We start from the raw sequence: 22,063 nt of genomic DNA on the forward strand, positions 1-22,063 counted from the left end.
TTGAGGACTGTAAGGAACAGCTTTTACTGACCATTTAGATCTAGCTGCCAATGGAACCAAGAAAGTAATCTAAGTACTTATAACAGATATCTCCATTTCTGTAAATGCAAATAATTTTTCTTCCTGATTTTCAATGACAAAAAAATTAATGTTCTAATACCTATTTGAAAAGAAATGGTAAAGTACATATGTTATTTACCTTTGGAAGAGCAGGTTTAGGCTTAAAGTTCTTATTTCTCCTGAAGACAGAGAACAGAAATGAGAAAAATTATTTTGGGGAGTAGATTTTGAAGGGTTCTACGTAAGAGGTAGACAAATTTTCTCCATGACATTTGCAGAACTTGGTTTTCCTATTTTAGCTTAAAAAAAAAATCAAAATCCCACATGGAGGCCTGGGAAATATTCCTAACTACTAAGAGGGAGGGTCTCATTTTATCCCATGAGTTTTCATGATCTAATTAAAAAATGATTACTCATTAGAACCTGGGATATTCCAGTGCTTCAAAACTAAAAATTTTCTCATGCCTTTAACCAGTTCTTTTTTTCCACCTGGTCACACTCTTAATGCTATGCTTGATTTAGATAAGGTTCATTTAGATAGGTTTTTTTTTTAATTATAAGAAATAAATGAGTAGATACTGTCTTCCTCAGTCCTGAAGGGCTGTCACATCTAAAGTCAGTCGTCAAAGGTTTAGGGTTTGGAATGTGTACACATCAGGCTGGTGCTGAAGACTAAAAACAAAATCTTTAACAGGCAACTGAAACCTAGGAAAGCATGACAATTATTCATTTGACTTAACTACAATTTTAGAGATCATAGAGTTCTGAGACCAAAGTGATGCTTGATAATGACTTAGTCATGCTGCTGGATCATGCTAAAGTTTGGCTTTATGTTAAAGCTCTGAAGATAGACATCTATTTAGATCATACATATGGACTTCTCCTCTGGGAGGAAGCTGGGGTCAGATTCTGGTCCATATACCTTAAGACATGCAGGAAGTAGCACTCTATTTCTTAGCTGGGCACCTGGCAAAGATCCATCCTCCAGGAATACCTAGACCACTCGGTTTGTCTAACTTTAGCTTTCTACCTCTCCCTGTGAGATAACAAAAGAATGAAGTGATTCAATTGTAATCTACTAGCTTCTTGGGTTCACACGCTGAATGAATAATTTTTGAGGTCTTTGACTTCAAATTATTTTTATGTTGATGTAAACAAATTAACTTGATTTTTACCCTTTCCATAGTTTAACAGAGAACAGAAATGTACTAACATGAGAATGCCATGGGCTCTCTCCAGAAGCTTGCTGTTAGTTGAATTAATAAATATTCCATCTTTATCCAGTAAGGAGCTAGAACTTGACAGTCTGCTCTGTCTGATGCCAGTCCTGCCATTCCAGTCAATGCCAAACGTATCACTGAAAATATAAGAGAGATTACTTTGTACTTTGAAAAACCTCACAAGCAAATAATGACAACAGCTACTATTTACATATAACATTTTAATGTTTATAAGGTTCATTACATCCAGGATATCTCCTACTCTACATCTTCTATTCTTGATTAGGTAAAGTAAAACTCTGAAAAAAAAACCCCAGTAAAAATTCAAATGGAAATAGTGCCAGTAGGACAAAACTTCAACACATAGACTGTTAGAGGATAACTTCTCGAGTACCTACACTGTATAAGGTATTGAGCTTGGGTGCTGTGGGTGAAATAAAAATGAAGGAAAATACATCTTTGCCTTCATAGAGTTTTTATTCAACTAGCTGTGACTAAATTATTCTTTTAAATGATTTTTTTTTTCATGTCCCTTATCTACTCCCTGCATCTCTGATCAAGTTAGAGACTTGAGCCTGGAAGACCCATTAGGAGGCCATTGCAGCAGTCCAGGAAAGGGCGATGAAAGCTTGACCTAAGGTAGTGGTTATGGAAATGGAGAGGAGATGGATACAAGAGAATTTGTGGAGGTACAGATGGCAATATCTGGCAATTCATTAAAACATATGAAGTGAGGGAGAATGAAAAGTCAAAGATAACACTGAGTTATTGGACTTGGGAGAGTAGAAAAATGATGGCGCCTGGGGGAAAAACATGAAAAGTTGAGGGAGAATAAAGTTTGTCAGCAAAAGTTGAGTTTTTAATACTGATCATTTTGGGCATTCATATTCACAGTCTGGCATACTAGAGGAAGTACTAAGACTAGAATCAAGTTCTAGGTATCTAGTTTCACCTATTCCAATAATTGTGTGACTGTGGACAAATCACTTTACCCCTGTTGGCTTCAATTTCCTCACATGTAAAATAAAAGGGTTAAATTACTTGATTCTGAACATTCCATCTAGCTTTAAATGCAATCACTAAATGATTTTACTCATATTAGGGAGAACAGGGCTTTTACTAAAAAATAAAAGGAACAGAGTGCAAGATAAGCAAGAAAGCCATTGAATTCTAAGGGAAAATGGAATTGTGTTGAGTACCAGGAGCTAAGGTTTATCTTTTTTTCAACTGTTAAAGCTGAATAATATTTTGGATGTTTCGAGCTCTACACACAGATACCATTTATTATATTAACTCAATATAGCAATGAAAGGGAATTTTCTACATTATTAAGTAGTAAACATGTAACGAAATTTAAATACCAGAGATGATCAGTATTCATGAGGTTTAAAGCTTTAGTTATTAGATGCTTTAATGTTTAATGCTAATATATAACCTGGGGGTCATCTAAAATGAAAAGATGATTTTTTTCCTCTTCAAGTGGCTCAAACATTTAAAAACTATTCACCTAAAAGGTGAATGGACTTACTACCAAAATTCTGGAAATTAATTGTGTTCACTTCTTAGCCCTTCCCTCAGTGAGTTATTTAAATAAACCTGAGGTTAAGCTTTGGTTTTCCAGATTTATTTTATTTTTCCAGATGCAAAGAAAGTTATGCAGGATGGTTTGTGCAGGATGGTTACTACCATGGACCAAACTTTCCATTAAAAAAATCCCAAAAGATTAGCTCTGGCCTTCAAATTTTACAAAGATTAAAGAACAAAATGACAAATTGTAGGGAAGGGAACAAGCATTTATTTAGTGCCAACTATGTGCTCAGGGCTTTAAGCACAGTATGTAAAATTTATGAGTGTGCAAAGATTTATGATTTTTCCATAAAGTAGGGTTAGAAAAAAATAGCACATCCATTTTACATAGCACAGAAATCCTTGGATACTTGGAACTCGACAACTCTTTTTCTTGAGAATTGTTTATTCACTTTAGTTATTCCCATTTCATTCATGAGAGCTATGAGAAATGACAAAAGGAAAGATTCCTGAAAAAAACTTACGTATATTTCCCTTTTTTATTTTTTGCAGAATTTTAACTATTTAAATATGAAATCTCCATTTGTTGATGCTGTTGAGTCATTTCATACACGCTTGACTCTTTGTGATCCCATCTGGCGTTGTCTTGGCAAAGATAGTGGAATGGTTTGCCAATTCCTTCTCCAATTCACTTTATAGAGGAAGAAATTGAGTCAAACAGGGTTAAGTGACTTGTTCAGGGTCACACTGTGAGTTAAGTGTCTTCAAGCCAGATCTGAACTCAGGAAGACTCATCTTCCTGACTTCAGGCCCTGGACTTTATCCATAGTGTCACTTAGTTGCTCTCTACACCTATGATCATTTCTGTGTTTTCTAAAGGAACAAAAAATCCTTACCGTTGGCTTTTCTCATTCAGAGTGTTCACGCCTTGGAGATCAGAAAGAGGTGTTCTGGGGCTTTTCCTAGTTATACCTAGGAAATATACATAGAAATTTTCAAAATGTTACTGATGTGAAAAAAATCTCCGATGTATAAAACAACTCTGTTAACTGCTAGTCAGTAAACAAAAACGTTCTGTCATGCAAGCCAGAAATGCAAAAATAGTGTCCTAAAGATTAATGACCATTTTGGGATGCTAAATATGCCAAGGGAAATTAACAGCAAATAATTCCATCTATTCTATGTCTTAATAGTACTGGGTCAAACAGAATATTGGACAGAAAGCTTCAAGGCACACAAGTCTATTTTCCATTTTCAAAAGATCTAGTCAGGAAATTTCTTTGGCAACATTTTATCAATGAACTGAAAATGGACGACTCATTCACTTTTATATGTGGAAGGGAACTATGAGATGAAACTGAGAGCCAATTTTCTTAATGTAGTTTACAGTTCTTTTCATACCATATTACCTTTACTTGTATTTCTTTTTCATGTCTTGTTTTAAAGACTTATTATGATTTTGAAAGCCATGACTTCCTTCAAATCACAAGACAAAGAGGAATGAATATACAAAAAAGCTAGGTGCCAATTTTTATAGCATTCAGAAAAAAACATATAAGGCTATTATATAATAAAAAATTTTTTTTCACTGTTTTACTTTTCATCCTTTCCTTCCTTCCTAAAAAGACATATAATGGTGCATGTGTAGCTCTTTTCTTTCCTTCCAGTGTTCAAAAATATATTAATAACTAAGGACAGCTTAATTTTGTCAATTTGTTTAGCATGACTGAGAAACACTATTCTGATTAGTCATGTTGATTGTTGCTATATATTTCCATATATTTAATTTTCAAAGAATGTAGTACAGTAAAGTCAGTCAATAAACACAAGTGCTTATTATGTGCCATGTCCTGTGATAAACACTGGGGATACAAAAAGAGGCAAAAGATAGTCCCTGCCTTCAAGGAGTTTACAACCTAATAGAGGAGACAACAATTACATATGTACAAACAAGCTTATATACAGGACAAATAGGAAATTATCTACAGAGTGAAGGCACTCAAATTAGGAAAAGTTGGGATAAGCTTCCTATAGAAGACGGGAATTTAACTGGTATTTAAATAAGGAGGGAGGGCATTCCAGGCATGAGGGACAGTCAGAGAAAATGCCTGGAGCAGAGGGATGGAGTGTCTTGTTCATGGAATCACTAGGAGGCCATTGTCAATGGATTTATGAATAAGTGGTAGGGAACAAGGAATGAGAAAACTGAAAAAGTAGAAGCGGGCAAGGTTATGAAGGACCTTGAATACCAAGCAGAGATTCTGTATTTGATCCTGGGGCATTTAAGTAATCAATGGAGTTCAAAAAAGGGGGTAAGATCGTTGGACCTGTAATTTAGGAAAACCATTTTTGTAGCTGAATGGAAGATGAATTGGGCACACTTCAGAGAGGGAGAGTGACCTAAGGCAGGTAAGACACACCAGTAGGCTATTATAATAGCCCTAGTATGAGGTGATGAGGGCTTAGACCAGAATGGTGGCAGCGTCAGAGAAGAGTAGGTAGAACGATCAGGAAATGTTTCAACAGTGAAATAGGCAGGCCTTGTCAACAGCTTGGATACTGGGGAGAGAGATCATGAAGAGTCCAGGATGGCATGGACTGGAAGGATAATGTTGCACTTTGTAGTAATAAAGAAGATAGGCAAGGGGGGAGGGTTAAGAGGAAAAGATAAGATAATAAATTTGGTGGAAAACAGGAAATGAGAATTGGGGTTGAGATGATGAGAATCACTGGGATGTGCAGGGTATGGTCAGATGTCAGAATGTTCATCAATGAATATAATATGTGCAATATGAAACAGTTTTATCTTTCTTTGGAATAGCTGATTCTGCCATGTCTCAATGTCATTTGTGAATAGCAAGGCAACTATGTATACCACAGCAACTCTCTGTTGTCCAGCATTTTGATAATCCAGACTCCCTAGTTTTTGCTATATTTTGGCATAGCCAGATTTTAAACAGCAAATAAGAATAGGGTAAATAACTTGGGAAAATCTAGATTTTTAAACTTTCCTATTAACCTTGAAAAGTTCCTTGAAACCAGAACAAAGGAGGCCACAATTCCAAATTACCATAAACAGTTCCTTTTTTTTGGTAAATGTTTGACTGTTTGCAAATATCTAAAAAGACCAGAATATAATGCTTAGAATGGCAGGGAAATGTTGAAGTCAAGTTATTTGAAAATCTGCATACTAAAAACACCTCCAACAGAACTGTGCAAAAAGAGGCCAATAAATATATCTTGTTGCTAAATTCTGTAGTGAAAACTTACTGGAGTTGTTTAAAATTTCTTCCAAGGTGTTTTGGTTTTAATGAATTAAACACATCACCTCAGGACAGGATAAGCTGTCCTGACTTTTTTTTTCTGCTTTGCTACTGAAGATAAAATCATTCAACTCCTCAACATTTACTGGGGCCTAGTTTGTGTCTTGGCCTTCTTTTAGATGCTATATGGGATATACAAAAATGATATAACATGGTTCTGGTCTCTTAGCTAGGGGAGATCCACCACAAGATGGTCAGAAAGTAATATAAGACAATACTTATTCAAGTGATAAATTTTGTAGATGCTACGTTGTTGAATTTTTAGAAATAGGTAAGACTATTATAAATTAAAGGAGTCTGCAAAGATTCAAAAGAAAAAGCAAGCCTTAAAAACTGATATTTTGATAGATAATGGGGAAAATATTCCAGATGGATATACTGGGGAAACAGCATAAAGAAAGCATGGCATGTGTTAAGGCAGTGAAAAGACCAGTTGGGATATGTGGAATGGGGCATGATTAAAAGAGATCCTTGAAAGTCAGGGTGAGGAATTTAGATTTTATCCTATAAAATGCATGCCACAAGTAAAGTGTAATCTAAAGATGATTAAATGAAACCAATACACAAGATGAATTGTTGGAGAGGATACTATAAGCAAGGAGACCAGCTAGAAAGCCACAGTAGTAGCCTAGGAGTGACTGGTCAAAGACTGTAGCAGTAAAAATACAGAGTAAGGACAAATCAGAGGTATCTTGAAATTAGAAGCTCTTAGCAAAGAATAGTTCCTACTAGAAATGAAAAACAGAAATTATTTTTAAAAGCACTTCCAAAGATAGAGAGGAACAGAACAGAAAAGCATTCATTAAGTGTGTTAACTGTTAAGGATACTAGAAAACTGAGACAGCTCCTATTCTCAAGGAACTCAGGGGCTGTGGGTTTCCTAAGGTAAAGATACGGATGGGGGATGGGGGTTGGAGGTGGAGTTCAGCATCAAGCTAAGGGTGGCTGTCCAAAGGCTTGGTGGGAATTGGGAAATGAAGGTTGGAAAGGATCCACTAGGATACCAGAAAAATGGTATTATTGAGAGTTTTGGTTATAGAAATGAAGAGGCTGAGCTCAGAGTTTGGTTTTTAGATGGATGGGTAGGCATAAGGAATTTGGTTTCAGACAATGATAGTAGTAAATCCAAAGAGAGATGTCTACAGGAAGCTTAAAACCCAGAAATGTGTTGGAGATGAAAATGTAGAAATGGGAGTCATTTCCTTTCTGGTTATATTTGAAGCCAAAAGAATAGACTATAGCTCTGAGGGACAGAATATATAGAAAAAAAGAGAAGAGGGTTGAGCATTCAGCTTTTGAGAACCCAACACCATTAAGGATGAGAGGAAGCTGTGTGCCCTTCTACATGAGACCCTTCCTAATCCCTATAGTTGTTAGTAACTCTCTACCTGTCGAAAATAATTTATATAACATTTGCATCTGTTCACCTGTATACATGTCAGATATCACCACTAGTGACAGGCAACTATCATGACACCGCTACCTAGTCTCCCAAGTTTTTTTTATAACGTTTTGTAGCCCTAAGAAATGCATTTCCAGTTCCTTTTAGCAGTGTTATTTGTAGCCCAGTGAATCATAAGAATTATAGAATTTTACTTGGAAGAGATCTCAGTAGCATCTAGTCCATTTCACATCTGAAAAGGAATTCTCTCTATATTATGCCTAATAAGCTATCACTCAAGCTTCAGCTTGAAGACCTTTAATATTGGGGAAGCCTCTGTGTCTTGAGGCAAATCATCCCAGTGTTGGATATCTCTGTTAGCAAGTTTTTCCTGACATCAAGTTTAACTTTATGGCTCTGCTCTGAGTTTTGCTTTATGGAGAAAAAGAATAAGCTTAATCTCTTTCCCACAAGGCACAGATCATGGAAGGAACTCTATGGGAGGAACTCTATGGGAGGAAGGGAAATGATGATAAATCAGCTTGTCTAGCAAGAATGTCATGTAGTTTGATTGAAATCAGTTTATGTGGTTTCAGGCAGGTGCTTTGGTGTTTCTCTCCCTCCCATGTGCACCACATACAAACAGATAGACGGCTTCTCTTGAAATGACTGCAGGACTAATCAGAAGTCTGTTTATTTTCCTGCACCTACCCCCTTTTTCTTTGCTGGGACTTGATAAATTCATTATTCTCACGTTAAGGCAGGTCCTGATGGGCTTAGAAAGGCATAGAGTATCATCCATCAAAATCTTTATGGAAGTAATTGTGAGCTTTATATATCTACAATTATTTCTAAGGATTCTATTTTCCTTATATAACAGTCATTTTAGATAGTTTGGCATGTCTGTTATTGAGCAAAGATATCTAGAGTCTATATGCTGAAGTCTCATTGAATTTTCTTTGCTTTTTTTCCATTGAATTATTTTTTGAGCAACACTGTGTTGTTAGTAAATCCTGTGGTGTTCAGTTTTGTAAGCTCACTATGATTTATCAAAAGATAGCAGGAATCCCTGCATTTTACCAGATGCAGCAGAATTAACAGTTGGTGAAAATTTGAGAAGTCAGAGGGTTGGTTCCCGTCTTTCACCAAGCATGACAACATGGCTCTCCCTACTGCTGAAAGTGAGATTTCCCCAACTATAAGATCACAGCTCTAAAGAAGAAAAGACCTCAGGTCATACAGTCACACTGTCAGATGAGGAAACTGAGGCTTAGGGAGATTAAATGACTTGCTGAAGATCACACAAGCAGTAAGCATTTGAGGCGTCATCTGACTTGTGGTCCTTTTGACTTTGGTGCCAACGCATACTCCACTAGTCAGTCTTCTCTCACCATTAAACAGTTCTGGCTCACTGTCAATGAATGATTTGAAAAAGTTGTTCTTCTGTTCTCATTATTCCATTTAACATCTTAATAGCTTCTTTAGCACTTCTAACCTAACACACCAGACAATCACACCCACCTTCCATTGCCATCTACCTTATCTTATTGATGTTAATTTGTGCTATTTTTATTATTGTTTTTTGTAAAATGAAATGGTTTAGTGAAAAGTAAAAAACTCTAAGAGAATGACATTTGGACAGCACAAAAAGCGGAAAGAACTTAAGAAATTCACTTAGTTATGTCCTTTCAATAGTACTTTTGCACTACTTTATTCAGTTAAAATACCCTGAATTTACTAATTTACAAAGTATGGAGAGGTACTCTGAGTTCAAAACTTGCAAGCTGACGGTTTCTTAACTGCAGAGTAATTAGAGGTAACAAACACTAGCTTCCATGTTACTACTGCCTTCAATAAAGAGAAGTCCTTTTAAATCTTTTCTACACCACAGAAATAGATTTTTTTCCTCTTTGCAGGAGGTCACTGGGTGCTCTGGCCAGATACTGGCTCTTAGGACAACTGCCTTGGGTATAACAGGTATTTAATCTCACACAGTACAACTTACTACAGCTAAAGTAAATAAAAAGCATCTCATACAAAACAGAGAGGCGTATTTTCAATTGAGTACTTCCAAAAGATAACAAAGTCTCTTAAAAAAAAAAGTCTCCTTAAAATAAAATTCAAAAATCTACAAAGCAAAGGTAAAGAAGGAAAAAAATTGGTCTGAGCACTGAGGGGAATGCCTTGGGGCAGTTCCCTTAAAGCTAGGGGGATAAGACAACTGAAGTGTGCTAGAATTGATGGGCAAGGTCTTGGAATCTACAATAGGTAAGGAGATTCCTGTCCACCCAGTGAGTTACATTCCATCAATTTAGGCTTCTGTGGAGATTTGTTTCTCATGATGAGGCCTGATGAAGTTTTGTATTCCATACTGTCAATCTACTCTAATGAGGCATATAATTTACATAAGGTACCTTTGTTTAGATCCTACAGGATTCTTTATTGCACAATGATACTCTTGAGATAAATTTGCTTCTATTCTAGCTCAGCTCATGAAAATAGCTAAGCCTTACTGCTCTGGTCTGAAGAGGTAGCATGATTTTGCCTAATCTTCTTTCATGCCCTTCCTTCTTCTTAGCAGCCTTGTCTGACCAGTTTTGTTGATGAAGACCTAACAGTACCACAGACTTTATGACCCAGGAATTTTCAATAGATTCTTTTCTGGTTATTTTGGTAGAAGTGGATCCATAATTCCCTGGTGTATTTAGTTGAGGTTGTATGAAGACACTAGGGGTCCCAGCTGCAAGTCTCTATATGCACTGTAAATTTTATCTCAAGGAGAGTCAAATGAAGAATGACCACTGCTCCTCCAATTCTTAAGGTGATCACCTGCATCTTTTTCATAATCCTCTAAGAAAAGACTCTTCACTTAGTGAGTCATTATCCTTCAAGAACTCCTCAATCCTTTTCTGAATGAAATTGAAGCAACCATCAAAGAGGGAGGTAGACCGTCCAACAAGGGATTCTCTAGCTTATCTTCATTCTCTCTCTATACTACCCCAAGAAGAGATAGAAACACTACTTCACCACTTTTAGGTAAGAGAGAGGTGATAATAGTCTGGTCAGACCCTGAGACATCAAAATCACAAGAGGAATCTAGAATGTGGGTCATCTGATAGGAAACTATTAGACTCTGCCTCTTGTCATGAGATCAGCTGGAAGGATATTTCAGCTTGTTTGTTTCAGTGTCAAAACTGATTCAGGGCAGGCCACAGTCTCATCTTACTACTGATTAGAGGTCTAACCTTTCTCACCTCTGAGGCAGTCCCTGGACCAACCTACCTTATCAATTGTAAGGTCCTTTAAAAAAAAAGATCAACTATTTTTTCCTCAAGTCCACCTTCTTTCTTCTCGGGTCTTTCTCAAGTCTTCCTTAATCCCTCCTCCTTTAGAGCCAGTCCTTTCCTTTCTTCCTTCAATTCCAGCCTTTTTTCCACTAAAGTGGCAGGACTGGGACCAACCAGAATTTATATTTCTTAATACAGAATGAACTTTGAATCTCACTAGGTAACAAAATGAAAGCTGATTCTCAATCTTTTGTTTGGACCAACTCAGTACCTTTACCTAAATACTTTTGACTTCTTTCAGAAGAAACAGATATATTTATGTTCAGAGAGGAAGAAAAAACAAAGAATACTTATGCAGAAAATTTTGTTCAGCATCTAATTCTATTACTATTACATGAGCCTCTTCATCAGTCCCTAACTAAGCCATCTCCTTTGTCTTTAATGAAGGCCCATCTGGAACATTCTCCAATGTTCTGAAAGCCAATGCATGCCCAGGCCTATCTAGTTTCAACTTCTACTTTCTGCCTCCTGTATTGACTACTCCAAGCAATATTTTAACCTACCTGCTATGAGGGTGACTTCCTAAATCTTCAGTGAATACGTTACTGCCTGCCCCACCCAGGTCCTAAATGAAGGGCCTTGAACAGTTTAATCACCTGCCTCCCCACTCTGGCCACTAATAATCTGCCTGTATTCACTGTTCAATGGATAGCATACTCCTAAACTCTTATTTCCAGTGACTCTGAACTCCTTGCTGCCCTGTATAGGGCAGTTAGGTGGTGCAATGGATAGCATAGAGTCAGGAAGATTCATCTTTCTGAGTTCAAATCTAGCTTCAGACACTTACTAGTTGCATGACCCAGGGCAAGTCATTTAACCCTGTTTGCCTCAGGGTTCTCATCTGTAAAATAAGCTGGAGAATGGCAAACCACTCCAGTATCTTTTCCGAGAAAACCTTAAATGGGGTCATGGGAGTTGGACACAACTGAATAAGACCAGCAAAGCTGCCACGTATGAACCCCATTTCCCATCCCTTTAATCTAATGTTCAGGTGTTATTACTATAACAAGCCTTTTTGGTTGCATGTTCGAAATTCTATCAAAGGCACAGTGCAAAGGTAGATCCATTCATCACCTCTGCGGCTTCCTACTAAAGAGAAAATTCTTCAAACTGGAAAGAGTAGAATAAACATTAATAAAAGGCAGCTAAAGCCAAATATAAGGAAGATGATCATAAGAGTACATCTTCATTTTAAATAATGTCAATTCTCTAGGTCTAGACATCATATATTTCAGGGTACTGAAAAAAATCTCAATTAGGATTTTTAGGTTAGTCAATAACAAATCCCTTATTTTAGAAATGAGGAAACTGAGGGATGGGGAGGTAAAGTGACTTGGCCAGGGTCACACTGAGGCAGGAACTGAAACCCAGTCTTCTTGACTCTAAATCCACTTCTCTATATACTATGCAATTTGGCTGTGTCAACTCATTATCTCTATGACAAAGGAAATGAAGTTATTTTGTCATGATCTGTTTTAAGTCAGTCCATTTCATGTCCTAAGTGATGAGTTCTTTCTTTTCGAACTATTCTCATGTCATCTGTTTAATTATCCACTCTAACATTTGCCAGGAATTGATAGCAAGCTTACTTAGAATGTGTAATTTTCAGAATCCATTTTTTCTGTCCCTTCTCCTACCTCCCTCGATTAACTAATATTTGTTCTTTAGTCTTTTGATAGATCTGTCACTATCCATTATTTTTAAGGTTACTAATTGGCCCCATACGCATAACTGAGATTTTTTCCAACACCCTAGAATATGTTATGTAGACTTAGACACGGTAAAAAACATATATGACAGATGTACAAATGAACTATTTTGTTACCTAATATATATGAATTTCTGATTATGCTTACTTGTAAAAAAGAATAGATTCTACATTTCTAGGTTTTAGGAATGCAACTTCCCACTCCCTTTACAAAATTTCCAATTATATGGAATGAACGATGCTAGTAATTTCATTAACTTCACAGAAATTATTTGAAGAAGCATTTCTAGATAGGAACAAATAATACTCTAATCGTACACAATGTACATATCAAACACTCACATCACTGTCTGAAAACTGCCCTATGCTTCTGGTTTTATTTTTAAGCAAAATTCAAAGTATAAATGTACAGACAATCTGAGATTATTTATTTAGAGGCCAGAAGGGAAATGAATTATATAAAATAATAAAGTTTCAAATCAGTTTTATATGTCTTTGAAATGCTTTGTATGGAGGGGTAGAGGGTGAGATGTAGGTGCATATACATACATACAATATACACACAGATGCACAAATGTTCCCCTTCCTCCTCCCTCTAAGTGCTGCACATGTACCTTCTAGGTAGGTCCTACTGTCTACTTAATGAGATCTAGCTGATCAGGGCAGTTGGGACCCTGAGTCCCCATATCATAAAGCAGACAATCAGCTGAAAATCTTATTCTAGTGAATGTTTGTCTAAATGACAAAAATAACAGAGTTGGAGACTTTAAAATGAAGCTACAAAGGATATTAAAATTTGATTTATGAACATGAATTGGAAAATTTGGCATGAAGAATAGATGCCAACTGAAATGCCTAAAAATCGCAGATACAGTTTATTAACAGAAATATAGCTAATGCCGAGGAATTATGTATGAGATTATTTAATGAAAATTAAATACTTACCTTGAGAGTTAACAGAGAAAATAAAACCTGTGACATTCATTTAAAAATATGCCATGCAGACTTTTAATAGGCACATTTATAAGAGAATTTCACATCATTTATCTGACTTCATATACTATGATTATATTTTATCAAGATGTTTACCTTGATACAACAGGCTTACATAAAATAAATAGAAACATTTTTACAAAGTTTCTGAAGAGATTCCCTGTCCTACTCAACTCTACTAAGATACTGAAATTACAAAATTCTTTCATGGGAAGTTTATAGTATTTAAAACACTGAATTTCATAATTAAGAAATTAATGCACTAATTCAGGAGTGGGGAACCTGTGGCAACATGTGACCTGAACCCAATCATTCAGTGAAAGGCCACATGTGGCCTCAGGCCACAGGTTCTCTATTTGTGCTCTAATTACTTAAAAAATATTCAGAAAATTAGACAGATAACAGCATAATTTCTCTACAATGTAGAAAGTACAAACAGAGGGTGGGAACACAGGCAATGATTGGTACAGACCTTTTATTTTCAGGGTAGTAGGAGTTCAGTAATTACAGATGATAGAATAGGCAAAAGAATCTGATTTTCATTCAAAATGAGTTTATCAAATAACAAAGGAAAGAAAGGGAAATGGACACCAGGGGCATTTCTCCACACCCAGTTTGCAAATAAAAAAGCACCTGATGTTTAACTGAAAGAACTGAAGTAATTCTGGTATTTTTCCTTGAAACAACATGTAATTAATTTCAGTAGGTTTCTAATTAGATCCAATTGTAATTGTATTTGTCATAAAAATGCAAAGTAGCAATGCTGCTACTTTTAAATAGTTTAACTTGATAATTTAGGAGTAAAACAGCTCAGATAAAAGAATATAAAGAATTTTCATTTCTTATTTTTAGTAAAAAACAAAAACAACACAGGAGTACAGATTGATTTTATACATTACAGCCATTCAGGGATTAACGTAAAATATAATGAATATGATATAGATTAGAGGCAAATAGAAGGAAGTAAAACATAAAGAATGGGGATTTGAAAAATCTGTTCCACATCCATGCTGGCAGTTCCAAAAGGAAGAGCACAAGTCTCTTTATGCTAGTGTTTTGAAACAGTTAATAAAAAATATTGGGGTGGGGGTGAGGAAACCTATCTGCAGAACCCTCTGTCCTATCTTTGTGCAGAATGCTCCTGGTTTCCATTTCTTGATGTTTGCAAGATATCAGAGAGGAAACTGGAATTGGGAGCCTTACTGTACTTCTCCTCCTTGCATCTCTGAAGAATCTCTAAGCTCCTCTGATGGACTGGGTGATGGAGAAAGCTAAAACTATCCACACTTTTCAAAACCGCACATGGTACTGCATCATCATTCCCTTAGGAAGCAAAAGAAAAAAATGGAAAGAAGAAAGAAACATTATACAAGCCCACACCAAGAAAGAGTTAAGACCAATGCTGCCAACCATTTGGGGAGTACACAGATAGACCATTTGTTGGAGAAATTGTGTGAATAAATAATAGTATTTCTAATTGTTCGCAGAAATTACACAAATACGTTGATAGGGATCAGAGCTCCTTTTTGGTTACCTCAATGTAACAGGTACTGCCTTCCTTTTTAAATGATATAATTAACAACAATATAACTCCAAAGTTAATTTGTATCACTATGTATCATTCTGAGTTACAAAAAACAGAACTGGAAAAACAGAATGAAAAATATCCCCTGCTTTTATTAACCACTTTATGTGAATAAGCACATGGTTGGCAGCACTGTAAGAAATGCTTACTAGAACCCAAAGAGAAACATAACAGAATTTACCAAAAAGTTAAATGGCTTGGCCATAGATCCCATAGTTAATATACATTTATGATAAATCACACAATAAGTAAAGTACAATTGCCCCTAGGATAGTAAAGAAACACAGAATGGAAAAAGAAAAGCATGTATAACTGCTGTATCTGACATAGATATACATAAATATAGATATACAGGTACAAAGCCTAAGCTATTAAAGTTGTTAATTTATACCACCTCTATCAAAAGCCGGGTAGAAAATAAAGTGAGATAGCATTTGGCTGGAGAAGAGATACCATTAATATCGACTAGGCATTAGATTATAGTTTGATTCACCAAATCCGAATTTGAACCATTCAAGAAGCATGTTATTCAAGCTAATAAGAAAGAAGATAATAAAAAGAGGAAATTCTAGGCAATGGGATTCAACAGACATGTATTATGTGCCTACTACATGCTAGGCACACTTCACAAATATTAAGAAGAATTTAATTCTGAGACGTGAGCAGAACTAAGAAGGATATTAGGGGGCATTTCTAAGAGAGAACCTCTTGGAATCTGACATAATAAAAGATTACACTAAGTAGACCTTTCTTTTTTAACAACCAAATTCCAATGAATGTAAATACATTACAATGAATGTAAATACAATGAAAAGTCAATTTTAAGAACATTATATGCTTTAGTTTCTTCCAGTACTTAATTCAAACACTAATAGGGAATGAAGAAAGTACAAGGGGTTCCTCACTGGAAGAGTGATCAAGTTAAAATGATTAAGCTACAAACTTAATGGCCTTTTAGTAACTTCAAGAAGCTAGTTTTCCAAATATATCAGAATAGTTTACACACCCAGAGATTCAGGATTAGCATTCTGGTTAAGGAAAAAATATGTTCTAGGAAGGGAAGAACAAAGAAGCTGAATAACACCATCACACTTATGGCAGAAGAAAAAACTTAGAAATGGCCAAATACAAGGCACAAGAATTTAAAGCAGCTCCATTCCACTAAATACCTTCTCTTCTTATCTCATTTGAGAAAATGGTAGCAAATGTTGAAAATTAATTAAGAGGTCTCATTTAAAAGGGTATATACCATAGCACATTGCATTGATTTGATGGCTAGAGAGTAGTGCAGCACATTTCCAGGGAAATAGATTGGAAGGAAACACTTAATGGGTTCTAACCTTACCAATACACTGTCTGCAGTCAAGCAGAGTATCACCAATACATGTTAGTTAAGCTCTTTTAGTTGTTCTAACAAAATGTATGTGGTAATAATTTCTTTAGCTTGATAAACAGTTGACACATTGCACATATCAGCTTACATTTATAAAACTATTTTTTAAATAAGCCATTAGGAATGCTAAAATATATATATTTTATGTGTATATACATATATACATCTATATATGTAAACTCAGTGTACTGAAGTGATGAAACAAAATTTCATGGCTTATATTTACTTTTATGATTAGAGACAAAAAGATTTATTTATTATATTGCCTGGTACCATTATTATTTTCTATATACTCTCTGATAAACTGCAGTAGTGTTGTTTGTCATATAAGGTAATTTAGCAAGTATGCCTTACTTTATTCGCTTTTCTTGTGTTCCCTTAATATTTACCGTTCTATTTTTAGTTACTTATGGGAATGATGACTTGATATTAAAAAACCCTTCAACATTATTTGCTCCTATTTTGTAAATAAAGTTCAGGGCTTTAGTGTAGATAGCACCAACATCCTTGGATAAAGAACACAATTTACTTATTAGATAAGTTCAGCATAGAGACTGGACATGTGGTTTTATTGGTATAGGGAACTTCTGGGTGAGGAAGTTCCTACTACCCATGAAAATCACACTGCTTCTGCAGCTCACTGTCTTACCACGTTGCCAACAGCTCTGATAGTTTAAGTGACCTTTCCTAGAGGCCACACAATGACCCTATATCTGAGGCAGGACTTGAGTACAAGCCTGCTCTCTTACTACTATGGCTATAATATGTCTCTGGATAACTGTGGCCATTTCTTCTTTACTTGATTCCTCCTTATCTCTTTTACCACAATCACGAAACAATATTGCATCATTCCATTCTGACTCAAGCAAGCCAGATCATCGATTCCACAAGTCCTTCTTATATTCAGCCAAATGATTCAGTGCCTAAATTGGCCAATAGATTTTCTGTTCTAGATGATGAGTTTTTTTTCCTCCCTGGAAATGATTTTGTTAGGTTTTTGCCAATCTTAATCCTGTCAGTGAGTTCCAGAATTCACTCATCTCTTTTTGGTGTCATATATACAGTTTACTACGTTGGATCTTTATTATGCCAATGAATTTCTTTTTAAAATACAAGTGAAGTGAAACTTTTTATATATAGGCAATTCCAAATTAATGAATGGGTTGTTACCCACAAGTTCATTTGTAAACCAGTTATTTTGGAACTTACAACACGCTTTTCCACAGAAACAAAGTTTTTAAAACAGTGGTAAGGTTCTTTTTAACAAAAATCTTAAATGCAGTTGAATATACTAATAGTCTAAACTGTAGTCAGAATCACTGAACTTTTTATATTTGGAAGAGCTTTTAGAAATCATCTAATTCAACTCTTTCACCGTGTAGGTGAAGAAAGAAAGAACAAAAAGCAGCTGAGTGACTTATGTGTTAACCAGAACTGGAATCCAAATCAGCCGACTCCTAAGCCATTGGGAAACAGGAAGACATGAAAATCAGAAAAGAGTAAGAGAATTACTTTTCCCTTGCCTGGATACAAGGCCAGGGCTCAGGCAATGTAGTGAAATGAATAAAGTTAGTCTTCTGAGAGCTTTCACTTCCCTTCATTCCATTACCTTCTCTGAGAACTCTTCCCAGGCCTCTGTTATCCAGATGCAGATCTCCACTCAGGCTTATTCAAATCTCTTGATTAACAGTGCTTTAATCCTATTCCTCAAATAAAACTTTTTATTTTTTTTCAGTATAAGACATGTTTAAAATGTCATCTGAACTACTTTATGCTAATATATGAATGACAATTAATACTTCTAACTCAAAGATAATTTGCATTTTTCAGTGAGTACTTTAACCCAAATTTAACTCTGAATAGCAGAATTTCCTACAATGTCACAAAATGATAGGAAAAAATTCATGAATCATTAAGAGGTGCTTTTATTGGAAGGTGGGGCAGAGGGATGGAAGAAAAGAAAAATGTGCATTTTTTAATTGTTTATTCTAACTTTGAATATAAATACCTAAATATGATGTGTTACAAATATATCTAAGAGCTAGGTTTTTCAAGTTTTTCTTTCAGAAAAAAATTCATTTTACATTTATTAAGCATTTAACTATTTGACAAATCAGATGGTAAGCCGAATTAAAAGATTGAGGCATTTAAGGAAAACTGTAATAGACATCAGATCATAGAGCTAGAGTGGACCTCAGAAGTACTTAGGTCAATCCACTTTGGAAAATGAGTTTGAGGGAGTGTCTAAGACTTGTCCAAGGTCCCACAATAAGAGGATGTGAACCCAGACTGCCTGAATCCAAAGTAAGTGAGTGTTCCCTTTTGCTCTACCCCATTAGAGTACTATGCTGGAGTATTCTGAGACAGTCTGCCTGTCAGATGATCGTACAAATATCAAGCCTGATCAGCCACAGGCCTTAACTGAAAATGATTCTGTTTATTTTTTACACACAAGCATATTAACCAAGTCTGGTAGAGATCTGCCAGCCACAGTGTGCATATGTGCTACTATATTCATGTTATTACCACTTCAGGACAGCACAACAGCAAAATATTTCTGGCTAACTACAACAGTGACTTCATCAGTGACAATTTGAACATAATGATTTATGGTTTGATAGGGCAAGGATTTTGGAAAAAGCATACAAAACATCCAAAGATTTTAATTTCTATTCAGAGATCACAGTAAAAGAATTTTAAAACTTTTATTTCATTCTATTTCACTTTTGCAATTAAATCTAATACTGATTCATGACTAAAGGTTAGGTTAACTCTTTAATTATCAAGATTAAATACCTTCATCACAAATGATCTATTCATTTTTGCTTTGACCAAAACCATTTTACTCAGTTGCTCCTCGGGCTATCATAATGGTCAATTAATATTTAACAGATTGGAACATCTTATCATGGATCTATAAAAATGAGTCGATTAAAAATGTAGCAAAGTAGGATTCTAACATCTATTACTTACCAATTTTCTTTTGAACATATCTCTTTCCAGCCTCCCTGAATGCAATCAGGGCTCTGAAAAATGCTCGAAGAACTGCCCAGCGAAAAACAGCTACTGGGTCAATTCCTATCATTCCACAAATAAAGGCATTTTTGCTACTTCGTAGAAGAGCTACAATATCAGGACGCATGTGGTCTGTATTTTTCTCCCGGAAATCCTATGGAAGAAAAAGAGCTGATATAATATTCTGAAGCCTGCTAAAGTCCTTTTGATAAGTCAACCAATCTATCAATCAAATAATAGGCATTGGTAAAGCACCTCATGTGAGTCAGGAACTCTGCGAGGTCCCAGGAATAAGGACAAAATAAAACAATAAATTCTTATCAGGGAAGACAACAGAGGCATATAAAACTTCAAAGCTATTAAATAGAAGTTAGGGGAGGCAAAACTCTAGCAATTAGGGAGCTCCAAATCTCCTTCAGTCTGCTGAGTCCATCATTACTCTATCGGGAAGTGGACACTGTGCTTTATCATAAGTCCCTTGGAATTCTGGTTAGCCAGTATGTTGGTTGGTCCCTGAGAATGAGGGCTGATTGTCCTTACAATATTTTTCATATTGCATAAACTGATCTCCTGGTTCTCCTCACTTCAGTCTGCATTACTTCATAAAAGGCTTCCCAGTTTTTCTGACACCATTCTCTGCATCATTACAGGACAAAAGTATTCCATCATATCCATATTCTATTCCTAGTCATTCCTCAATTGATAGACATCCTATCAGTTTTTAATTCTTTACCTCTTTCTTTGATCTCTCTGAGAAAGACTTAGTAGCCATATCACTAGGTCACTGGGTATATACAGTTTAATAGCTTTTTGGGCATAATTGTAATTTGCTTTCCAGAACTGTTCACAGCTCTACCAATAGTGTACTAAGGAACCTGTTTTACCACATCTCCTACAGCATTTTTCATTTTCCTTTGTTAAATCAACTTTGTCAATCTGATGGATGTAGAAGAAAGAAGTAGATGCAGTGCACACAAAATTTGCAATGAGTTTGGTTTAGAAAGAGTAGAAATATGGTTGAAAACTTAAGGGGATGGTAAGATCTACTGTTGTTTAGTCGCTTCACAGTCATATCCAATTCTTCATGACCCCATTTGGGGTTTTCTTGGGAAAGATTCTGGTGTGGTTTGCCTTTCCTTCTCCAGTTCATTTTATAAATAAGAAAACTGAGGCAAACAGGGTTAAAGTGACTTGCCCAGGGGTCACATAGCCAGTAAATGTCTAAGGTCACCACACAGCTGCCCTGGTAAGGCCTAGGGAAGGCTTTTTGTTTTAAAGTTAGAGAGAGGCTTGGGAATGTTTTTGTTTAATTTTATGATTTTTACTTTGAATTGAAACACCAAAAAAGACAGAACATTTCCATATAGTATGTATATGTATGCATGCATGCATACAAAAAAAGACAATTACACATGATCTTGTGTGTAAGATAACATGGAATTTTACATGTTAATTTTACACATTACCTTCAAAATTGCACTGTTTGAAGTTTGTTATGAATTTACTTCTGTTCTCTTCTATATTATTTTTAAAAATATTTTAATGACTCTCTTTTGAGAAACCAATACTGCCTGAACTCTCTCCCTCCTAACTGTATCTTCCAACTAAAAAATCAGAGAAAGAAAAAAATGTTAAGAAGTTTGGCCAAGCAAAATTAATCCACACAGTGGCCATGTCCAAAAAATATGTCTCTTTCTGAAACTTGAGTCTACCACTTCTCTATCAGGAGGTAGGTAATATGCTCTATCACAGGTCTTCAGGAAACATAGTTAGTCATTGCACTGATGAAAGTTCTTAAGTTATTTAACGTTGTTTTTCTTAATAATGTTGCTATCCTTGTATAAATTATTCTGGGGCTGCTAACTTTACTCTGCATCAGTTCATACTACCCAGGACTCTGCAATGGTCTCTTACATTGCTTCATTTGAAATAATAAAATACCATTACATTCATATATGATAAATGGCTCAGTCCTTCCCCAGTTGAGAGGGACTCTCCCTTGGATTCCAGTTTTTATTTTTCTTTCTTACGTTCTTCTCCCTCTTAATCTCCCCTTAAAGATCAGAAGTTCATTTTGCTTGCAACTATTCTCTCTCGACCATCATCCTCCATATTAAGCCAAGTTTCCTCACTCTTACTCTTTTTTATGTGTTTCATGTATTTTTACACTAAATTCTCTGTATGTGTTTGAGTGTGTGCATTAAGGGTGTGTATGGTCAACCCTCCTTCATCGAGTTTAAAAGTTCATCAGATGCCTACTTCCCTTCCTCCTTCCTCCAAATTAGTATATTATTTTTCTCACACATCTCAGCTATCAGAAATAGCAAGTTCCATCCTCTTATTCCTTCTTTGTATACTACTGGATTCCTTTTATTCTCCCATCTCTTTCCTTTCAGAACAGAACCAATTCAGCCTCAGGTCTTCCATTTTTCTATTCACTCCATCAATACCCTTTGAGGTTCATAAGGTCTCGATCAGGGCAAACAATAGGTTCAAGAGAGAAGTAGAATA

At 35.7% G+C, this 22,063-nt stretch overlaps 1 protein-coding gene across 12 annotated transcripts in view; it reads right to left on the minus strand.

The window, feature by feature from the left end:
* MYO9A (myosin IXA) overlaps positions 1–22,063 on the minus strand; it is a 342,794-nt gene that overhangs the window by 91,080 nt on the left and 229,651 nt on the right. For 11 of the 12 annotated variants that reach the window (XM_072627891.1, XM_072627917.1, XM_072627911.1 and 8 more), the window contains 5 exons: positions 19,511–19,706; positions 14,763–14,882; positions 3,704–3,779; positions 1,274–1,417; positions 200–239 (listed from right to left, as the gene is read on the minus strand). In XM_072627891.1, the coding sequence (XP_072483992.1) occupies positions 200–239; positions 1,274–1,417; positions 3,704–3,779; positions 14,763–14,882; positions 19,511–19,706 (576 nt within the window). The remainder of the gene's footprint in view (positions 1–199; positions 240–1,273; positions 1,418–3,703; positions 3,780–14,762; positions 14,883–19,510; positions 19,707–22,063) is intronic. The other variant, XM_072627921.1, reaches the window with a different exon arrangement.

The sequence above is a fragment of the Notamacropus eugenii genome, chromosome 1, assembly GCF_028372415.1.
Source record: "Notamacropus eugenii isolate mMacEug1 chromosome 1, mMacEug1.pri_v2, whole genome shotgun sequence".
Taxonomy (NCBI): Eukaryota; Metazoa; Chordata; class Mammalia; order Diprotodontia; family Macropodidae; genus Notamacropus; species Notamacropus eugenii.